The sequence below is a fragment of the Orcinus orca genome, chromosome 4, assembly GCF_937001465.1.
Source record: "Orcinus orca chromosome 4, mOrcOrc1.1, whole genome shotgun sequence".
In the NCBI taxonomy this organism is placed as follows: Eukaryota; Metazoa; Chordata; class Mammalia; order Artiodactyla; family Delphinidae; genus Orcinus; species Orcinus orca.
Genome location: NC_064562.1, coordinates 49,152,764 through 49,163,238, shown reverse-complemented (window position 1 = coordinate 49,163,238; position 10,475 = coordinate 49,152,764). Strand labels below are relative to the sequence as shown.

Below are 10,475 nucleotides of genomic sequence, written 5' to 3'. Positions count from 1 at the left end.
ATACATAAAGAAAAACAAGGAAAAAGCTAGTCAAGTGTGAAGAACACTAAAATGTAACACCATGAAGGCAGGGACTTTGGTCTGTATTGTTCACTGTTATCTCTATAGCATCTAGAACCATAGCCAGCACATAACAGTTGCTCACTAAATAACTGCTGACTGAATGAATAAATTATTCTTTGAAAAAATAATTCTGGACAACCAAAACGATTATTTTCAATGTTGATGGCTTTCTTAAGGCTTAGAAGAGTTCTATTATTTTACCTTTTTCCCAATTACTCTTATAGAAGAATACTTCAAAATAAAGAAAAGAGGATTGCTCTGAGCCAAAAATAGATAGCCTTGGAAAAAAACTTTCTATAAAATACTGTTTCAATATAGTTTTATTAGCAGTTATTACATCATAATTCACATTTACAGGATCCAAAGGACCGTCTTAGAAAATTCTAAAGTATATGTAATTAGATTTTAACAGTAAGATAGAACATATTCTCATAGCACACCCCTTAAAAAGTCAAGAATAATACTGAGAATTAAGTACAGTTCTATCAAGAACTAGAAAGGAATTCTGTGTGCATAGTGCCACTTAAAACAAAGTTCCATGTAAGTATAATACATCTATGGATGTGAATTTCAGTGGCAAACATTAACTTCCAAACAACTGACACCAAAGGAATTTCCAATCAAAACACAAGCATTGTGGCTGTCATTCAACGTAGAGCTGTGATAATTCTACAAAGAGACCCTGAATCCTTAAGTCCTGTAATATGATTTTACCCTGTGACACTAATACAAAACACATCAACTCTAATGCACAGGTTCTGACGCACCATGATAAAAAGATAGCCTTTTTCTATATCAGAAAATGCTCAGTTGTCCAGTGCAGTATAGGCTGGTCACTGCTGATCTACTGAAATTCTACATCCTCCAGACTGAGCGAGCAGTATTGTAGGACTCACAAATATTACATTTCATGCCTAATATATGGAACTGGACTGTAGATTTTCCATTGCAATCATTGCAGAGAATCTGAAAAGAGATGAATTAAAATTAAGTATACTAAACCTTATAGATAGAAAGTGGCACTGTCTGCTCAAAACAATTCCTCGAAAATCATACTAAAGATATGAAAACATACATATGTTAAGTCTAAACGTTTCCATAAATAGAAATACCTTTTATTTGTTCACTAAAATCTCTAATAAGAGATTAGCTGTGAATTTAGAAAATGAAAATGTGGATTTGAGCTAAGAAGTCTTATTTTAAAATAGTTCCCAAATAGTATAAATAGTAGTAGCACAAAAATTAACATAGGCATCATAATCAGATCAACACCTATACTAATTCAAAACAACACACAATTTCATTATTTTTCATTGACACTTAGAATATTATCTTAGTTAACAAAACGAACTTTTACATACTTATAATATTTTTGCTTATCCTTTAATATGCTAAGATCCTAGCCTTCCATGCCTCAAAAATGAATTAAAGTCCAAAAGAATACTTTCTAAAGTTGAACAAAGAAAAGCTGTTGGCTCGTCCCTAAAATGACAATAAGATGCCACTTAGGAATTAATCTCTTCTAGTACTGAGATCCTGAAAAATAAAAAAGGTGTTAACCTGAAAAAAGATCAATAAATTACTATGTGAGAAAAGCATTAGCTTTAGAAGAGCCACACCATAATAAGTAGAAAACATCCAAATTTTCTCTAAATTATAATTTGGAAAGTAATTCTTTTAAGAATATGACCTAAATGTAGAAAGTAGATTACTCGTTGCCTAGAGCTAGAGGATTAAGGAATGACTGCTAATGGCTATGGGGTTTCCTTTTGGGGTGATGAAAATATTCTAAATTTGATGGTGGTTATGTTTGCACAACTCCAAGAATACACTAAAAAGCACTGAACTGGATATTTTAAATGGATGAGTTGTATGATATGTGAATTATATCTCAATAAGGCTGTTATTTTAAAAAACGATCTAAATAGGACATAGCACATTACAGCCTCTAATAAAACATGACACAACTATCAGTATTACAAAAGTGATCTTTCATTGATCTTACTAACAATTCAATTATCCACATGAGTTATGAAATGCTCCAGTGTGAATAAAACAGAAAATAATTTTTATCTGTCTTTGTTAAGTGGTTTTTATCTTTTTGTGTAGAAGTATTTGAAATGAAGATGTTTTGAAAATTCATGTCAAAAAATTATTAAAGCACCAGAAAGCTATCTACTTTCCAATTCTAACCTGTAACTGAATGTACTATGCCGAGACTAGATAGCAGCACATCTCAATTAATGGAGAAAAGATGATCATTCTCCACAAGGCAAAAGGCACAGAAATACCTCTTATATTTTAGATTACAGGCTAAGACCAAATAAAGTCTTAGACTAAAAAGGGTAATAAACATTAAAAACCAAGAAGTAATCTTAAAAAAAAAAATCAGTAAACATGTTTGCCTGAAATAAAATTTAAAATAATTAAAATTAAAACATAATTAAAATAAAACATCAAACCAGTAATCCACCTCTACTCAGTTACATTACCAACTGACTCTGTTAAGTAATATGTAAATTATTCAGAATAAAGTTTTTGCCTGCCATCTAGTGTTGGAAAGAATTTCACAAAGGTATTCTTGGATTTTTTTTCCTGGTCTTTTGAGTTCAGAGTAACTAAAATTTAAAGATTATTCTGTCCTTCCCATTAATCATCACATTGGCATCTATGCCCAAATAGTATTTTTTAGACAGATCTGAGCAAAAGGGCAAAAATAAACATGAACATCAACAAGGAACCTGAAAAGTTTTTTTAAGCATTGATTCTACTCACATCCACAGTCATGTTCTGATATTCTGATGGCATAGGAGTCTGTGCTACCTCATCATCCAGCTGTCTCCAGTAACTAGTCATATCTAAAGCAGAGTGCATACATAATGGACACCTGTAGTCTCTAGGAGAGATAAAAGAGTTATTTCCCAAACATTAAATGGGGAGTATATCAACTGAGGTATACAAGAAGATGCATGCTAACTGGTACATAAACCATCCAAGATAGGTATTATTTTATATTTCAAGATCATCTTACAAATCTGGAAACTTTCATAATGTAAAAGTTTTCAATTAAATCCTGTGTCATAGGGTGTTTTTTAAACCTACTTCTTTTTCCTCAGTTCTCTAAAATGAAGAGGAATTACTCAATATTCTCTGTAGAATATACTCAATATATTTTAAAAACCAATTAAACTGCTTTTTAGCTAAACAGCCTCAATTTCTTAACCTATTCAAGCAAAGGAGAGATTGTATTCCTTAAAACTTATTCAGATCATATTATTTCCTTTCTAAAAATTCTGAAAAAGTTCCCTTCTATCTGGCTCTTAAAGTTTCTACTCATTAATCTGCAAGACCAAAATACATTTACACAGTCTCCTCTTTCCTAACTATTTGCATCTCACTTTAGCATCCTTTCCCCACAACAAAATCAGCAGTAGATAAATCTTGTTAGCAGCTTTTTTTGGCAGGTCATTATACTGGGCCGATAAAACAATTAAGAATTTTGAGCAACATGCCTCAGTATTTTTATTTTTTACAACGCTATGACTGCCTCTGGCAGAGACTGAGCTCCCCAACAAGTACAGCCAGAAAATGAGAGTTATCTGTCTCAAGTTGCGGGATGAGATAAGGCATAACAGAAACAAGAGGACAAAGGTATAGTCCTATGCCCCCACCATGCTTTTTGCTCAATTTAACACTACCCATCTACCCAACCCATCTCGAGAGAAATATCTACCATGTCCAATATGGTGCAAGTAACTGCAAGGTTTGCCCATTTCCCCCTCCCCTAAAAAAAACAAAAAAAAAGGAAAGAAAAGAAAAGAAAACAGAGGTCTTACAATTACAGTTTTTTTAAATCCCATGAAACACTCACTTTTTCAACATTTCTTCATAACACGTTCTGAAAAATATAACATTATTTTAATAAAGCAAAAAGTACCTCCACCATTTCCAAACATTTTTTAGGAGAAAAACCAAAGTTACTTTACCTGTGTAAAAGATGTCCACATGGCAAGACATGAGCAACAATACGGGATGTGTGAATGTCCTGTAAAAGGAAATAAATGTTAGTGCTTAATTACATGAAGACAATATAAATACCCAGTATTTTAAATTCAAGAGGGGATATTTCCAAAACAAAAAGTATTTTAAGCTTACCTCCAAACATATTGGACAATCCTGCCGGGAAACATTTTCAATACACTGTTTAAAAGCAAAACTAGAATTACCAAAGCTTAACTAGATGGAAATGATACAACCATAGTATTAATAATAAAAACAAAGGAAACCATACCAACTTATTAAAGATAATAATGAACATTAATACACATTTCTTATATGTCAGACAAAAATTGAACAGTTAACTCTCACAACTATGAATATGTCTTAATTATTCAAATTATCATTTTATAAATAATAACAGTTCATATTACAGAGATTGTAGTATATGCCAAGTTCATTACCTGTATTACCTCAATTAATTCCCACAACACTAAATCAAACAGGTACAATTATTACCCCATTTTACAGATGATGTATTTGAGGCCTAGAGAAGCTAAAGAACTCCCAAAATTATATGGTAGCAAGAGGTGGAAATATATTTGAGCTCCAACACGGTGCCCACAGGGCCAGAGTTCTTAACTGGACAAGACAGTGTCTGATTAGGTGTGAGGAGGTAAAAGAAAAAGCACCAAGCCATGGATGATGCCCAGGTTTTTTAACTAAGCACGTGAGTAGATGATACGACCTTTTACTAATATAAACAATAAAAAATAACTGAGAAACAAAATAAAAATACCACAAGAGAAAATGAGTATACAGTTTTCTAAAGACAACACAGCAAGCATATCTTGCTATCACCCTAAACTCAAGTCGGTAAAACCAAACCCAATCTTTTATCTCCTACAAATTCACAATCTATTAATCAACTACTTTAAGCCAGCACTAAAAACCTTGGATGTCATCTTTATTCAGCCCCATTGTTTCTTCCTTATACTCCTCACAATATCCCCTATGTTCATTATTCACCTCACCACCTCAGTATTTTAGGCCAGTTATTATCTAGTATCTATTTTTAAAACACCCTCGTTAGTCTCTCCATTCTCTAAATTCTTGGATAGAATCAGTACTATAAACGATAGTTTATTAGATTTTCTCCTAAGTAATGAAAAATAATTTTTAACAGGCCTAGGATCATGACATAAAATTTCTACATCCAAATGATAAATATTTGTCTAATTATGAAAGGAATACTGAATTTTCTTGGAATGCTGTGTTAACAAAAGGTTACACTGCTCTGTATTTCTCCTGTACCGCATTTTTTTTTTTTTTTTTTTTGCGGTACGCGGGCCTCTCACTGTTGTGGCCTCTCCCGTTGCGGAGCACAGGCTCCGGACGCGCAGGCTCAGCGGCCATGGCTCACGGGCCCAGCCGCTCCGCGGCATGTGGGATCTTCCCGGACCGGGGCACGAACCCATGTCCCCTGCATCGGCAGGCGGACTCTCAACCACTGCACCACCAGGGAAGCCCTCCTGTACCACACTTTTTAAAAGCTATTCTTAATACCAGTATCAATGATAAGAATCCATAAGTCAATTTAGAAGTTGTCTACATTTCACTAATAACTGATGGAAGTATTCTTACACACCACAGAGAAGAAATGGAATTGTAGATCAGATATTCTAAGGTGTATACTTTAGAATATCTACTTAATACTGCTGAAAAATAAAAAGCGACATGATTGTACTCGGTAATATCTGAAAATGAGCATGCTTTTAAACAAATTAGGATTTGAGCTGTTTTCAAAAACATTGTAATACTTTTTAAATCATGCAAACTGAATTATATACCTTGTGCTTTCCTTGGAGATTTACTGTGAGGCATAAGTTACATTTCAGACAGTGGAAAAAATCTTCCTTTGGACCAATCCTAAAAACAGCATGAAAAACAAACACATCTTTTACTACAGTGATAATCTGTTCATCATATGTAAGTTTAGTTTCACTGTAAAGAAAGTTCAAACCACACTGAAGAAATGAGGTAAACCCCTACCTCCCCAACAGCATTCCCCAAATGTAGAAGCACTATAAGCAGAATGGTACCTACCCTTCCATGTCTTTTTCTCCTATAAAATTGCCCATATATATATATATACAGACACACACACTTTGGGTTTTGTTTTTTACATAGATGGATTCTTTCTATATATCCTGTTCTGCAACTTTCTGAAGAAAACAATTATTTCCTGAAGAGTATTCTATGTATGAATACATAGAACCACTTTATTCCTCTCTACAGTTTCATAATATTACATGGTATGGATATATCATAATTTTTTTAATATTCTTTCATTGATATAATTTACTATCTTTAGTTAATACAATGATACAATATATATCTGTATACAGACATCACTCAACCTACATGTTGATGACTTTTTATAAGATTCCTAAAAGTGAAACTATGGGGTCAGAGGGCATTGCATCATCAGTTCTGATGCTGCCAAACTGACCTCCAAAGACAGCACAGTTTATACTCCCACCAACAATGTGTGACAGCACCCATGTTCCCCACACCCTAGCCAACACTGGTTACCTATATGACAGACAAATTTGAAGAGTCTTTTTTTTTTTTTTTTTTTTTGCGGTACGCGGGCCTCTCACTGTTGTGGCCTCTCCCGTTGCGGAGCACAGGCTCCGGACGCGCAGGCTCAGCAGCCATGGCTCACGGGCCCAGCCGCTCCGCGGCATGTGGGATCTTCCTGGACCGGGGCACGAACCCGCGTCCCCTGCTTCGGGAGGCGGACTCTCAACCACTGCGCCACCAGGGAAGCCCTGAAGAGTCTTGTTAATTTGCATTTCTCAAATGATGAGACAGGGAGGATATTTTAATGTTTATGAACCATTTGGATTTCTCCCGCGGATTGCCTGTTCATGTCCTTGGTTCATTTTTCTACTAGGGTATTTGTCTTTCATCAATTTTAAAGAGGTCTTTTTGGGACACCCATGGTGGTCCAGTGGTTAAGGCTCCATGCTCCCAGTGCAGGGGGCCCAGGTTCGATCCCTGGTCAGGGAACTAGATCCCACATGCCACAACAAAGATCCCACACGCGGCAACAAAGATCCTGTGTGCCGCAACTAGGGCCCAGCACAGCAAATACATAAATATTTTTTAAAAAGCTCTTTTTTTTAACTGAAGTATATACTTGATTTACAACATTATATTAGTTTCAAATATACAGCATAGTGATTCAATATTTTCATAGAAGACTTCCCTGGTGGCACAGTGGTTGAGGATCTGCCGGCCAACGCAGGGGACACGGGTTCGATCCCTGGTCCGGGAAGATCCCACATACCGTGGAGCAACTAAGCCTGTGCGCCACAACTACTGAGCCTGAGCTCTAGAGCTTGCGAGCCACAACTACTGAGCTCGCATGCTGCAAGTACTGAAGCCTGCACACCTAGAGCCCGTGCTCCGCAACAAGAGAAGCCACCGCAATGAGAAGCCCACGCACCGCAGCGAAGAGTAGCCCCCGCTCACCGCAACTAGAGAAAGCCCGTGTACAGCAACGAAGACCCAAAGCAGCCAAAAATAAATAAAAATTTTTTTCATAGATTATACTCCATTTAAAGTTATTACAAAATAATGGCTATTATTTCCCTGTGCTATACAATATATCCTTGTTCCTTATCTATTTTATACATAGTAGTTTGCATCTCTTAATCCCTTACCCCTGTATCTTGCCCCTCCCCCCTTCTCTCTTCCCACTGGTATCCACTAGTTTGTTTTCTATATCTGTGAGTCTGTTTCTGTTTTGTTATATACATTCATTGTTTTATTTTTTAGATTCTACATATAAGTGATAACATACAGCATTTGTCTTTGTCTGGCTTTTCACTAAGCATAATACTCTTTAGGTCCACCCATGGCATTGCAAATGGCAGAATTTCATTCTTTTTCTGTGGCTGAGTAATATTCCTCTGTGTGTGTGTGTGTGTGTGAGATACTGTTATGAACAGTACCACTTGGGGTGCATGTACCTTTTTAAATTAGTGTTTTCATTTTTTTCGAATATGTACCCAAGAGTGGAATTGCATATAGTATCATATGGTAGTTCTACTTTTACTTTTTTTGAGGAACCTTATTTAAAGGAGCTCTTCACATACCTTGGGTATTAATCTTTTTCACTTGCATATGTTACAATTATTTTTCTGGTATGTCATCTTTTTTTTACATCTTTTGTTATACAGTCATTTTAATTCTTATGTAATAAAAAGACGTATTTTCCTTTATGCCTTATGCTTCTGCCTCTGGTCTTGAAAAGACTTTTGAAACCCACAGGTCATGAACATATTCCTCTATATACTTCTAATACTATGGCTTGTAATTTTTATATTTTTCTTTCATCCATTTGAAATGTATTAGGTATGGTAAAGGTGAGATTGCTAGCTGTCCCCAAATTTCTCTTATACCTCTTCTTGCACAACAACAGAACATTTAGCTAGGCACAGGGCTGCCAGAATAAAAACTATTTTCTAACTTCTCTGAAGGTATGAACAGAAAAGACAAATGAAAATTCTGTCTCATGCCCTTAGGAGAAAAGGGTATACCTTCCATTCACCTATTTCCCCCTTTCCACTGATATATCAGAATATGGACTCTTCTAAACTATGTAGGCAAGAAAATAGCCTATGGATGGCAAAAAAATAAGAGGAACCTGGACTTCTGTTTAATTAACTACACGGTTCAGACTTTTCCATAAGAAACATAAACGTCTACCTTTTTTGAAGCACTTGTTATTTAGAGTTTCTGTCACAACATGCTAAAACCATATTCTAATGAATGCACAGTTTTAGTAATCAATTTTTTGTTCGCAAATGGATAAACAATTTTCCTAATTCCCTTTCCCCTGATCTGAAATGCCACTTCTGTTATAAACTCATAAGTATAAATATGTGAATGTACACACACACACACACACTCACAAACACACTGTTCTTCCCTTTATCTATTTGTCTATTCCTGTACAAAGAACACACCATTTGAATTACTCTAACTTTATCATGTTTTGATTATGTGGAAAGGCAACCCCCTCCTTGTTATTCTTCCTTTTCAAAATCTGCTTAGCTACGTGAATTTTCTCTTCCAGGTGAAATTTAGAATCAGCCTGTCAAATTCCACAGGTAAAACCCTGCAGGGAGGCTTCCACTACTGCCCGAGACAGAATAAGAGAGACTGGATCTACCCTCCTGCCTAAAACCACCACCACAAAACCCAAACAAAATATATGAAACAAGTTTCACTGAACATCAGGCTATGAAGGACAGTGATCTGTGAGATACGGGAAGCAAATTAAGTGAGCCCTACAATTGCCCCAGTTTACTGCTTAGAGCACTTCCAGGCCAAACAAGTTGAAGGAAGTAAGGCAGAGTCAAAAAGACTTCCTGACTGAGAAGATGGCTGGAGTTCACAGGACAGAGGACCAGAGAGGACAGAGCTGCACAGGGGAGCCCCCTCAGGTATTTAGCAGGATACACATCAGTGCATCCATGTGAGGAAACTACCCAAGGCCAGAGAGAGAACCATCCAAGAGAACTAGAAGGAACAGTGCTCAGCACTCAGACATGGCCAGGATCAGTGCTTACTCCCATCAGCCAGACTGGAAAACCTTAGAACTCATGGGATACTGGGTAGAGTACTCAGGAAGGTACTGAGTAATACCTCAGTAGTGAGGAATAATTATTCCTAGAATAAGCACACCTCCAGATCCATCTAACAAATTAAAAAAGCAAGTCCCAGAAGTACCAAACTGTTTCCAAGTAACTTAACTGCATCTCAAAATAAAGCTCACGAAGATTTGTAGGAATATGAAAATATCCCAACAAGGTAGAAAATCGCAATGTCTGGTATCCAACAATGACCAGTGACACAAAGCAGCAGGAAAACCCAACCAAAAAATAATAATCCATCAATCAAAATCAATCCAGAACTGACAAAGATGTTAGAATTAGCAGAGAACATGAAACCAATTATTATTTCTATATTCCACACGTTCAAAGAGTATAGACATGAAAGCTATAAAAAAGACCCATATCAAACTTCTAGAGTTAAAAACTAGAAAAAAGTTGTTTGCTTATGATTGGTACATCTTTTGATATGTTTGTTATCCTTCCTTAAAAACAACTACATAAAAGAAAAGAAAGCGATTTAAAATTCTCCAGTGGGATCAAGGAGAAAGGATTAACATAGAATACTTAAGAGCTCCAGCAGTATTGGTAACATTCTATTTCTTAAAATGAGTGGCTTGCTGTATTAGTATACTTTAAAACAAACACATTACATATATGCTTATGTATACATCTAACACTTCAGGATTTTTAGAAAGAAAAAAATTCCTATATACCAACATGTCAATA

The 10,475-nt window shown here is 35.8% G+C and overlaps 1 protein-coding gene across 1 annotated transcript in view; it reads right to left on the bottom strand.

The window, feature by feature from the left end:
- Nucleotides 1–365: 365 nt before the first annotated feature.
- Nucleotides 366–10,475, bottom strand: part of RCHY1 (ring finger and CHY zinc finger domain containing 1) — a 16,143-nt gene continuing 6,033 nt past the window's right edge. The window contains 7 exon segments of the mRNA XM_004287001.4: nt 366–941; nt 943–1,029; nt 2,839–2,959; nt 3,935–3,961; nt 4,050–4,108; nt 4,219–4,263; nt 5,910–5,988. Coding sequence (XP_004287049.3) covers nt 897–941; nt 943–1,029; nt 2,839–2,959; nt 3,935–3,961; nt 4,050–4,108; nt 4,219–4,263; nt 5,910–5,988 — 463 coding nt within the window. The 3' untranslated portion in view covers nt 366–896.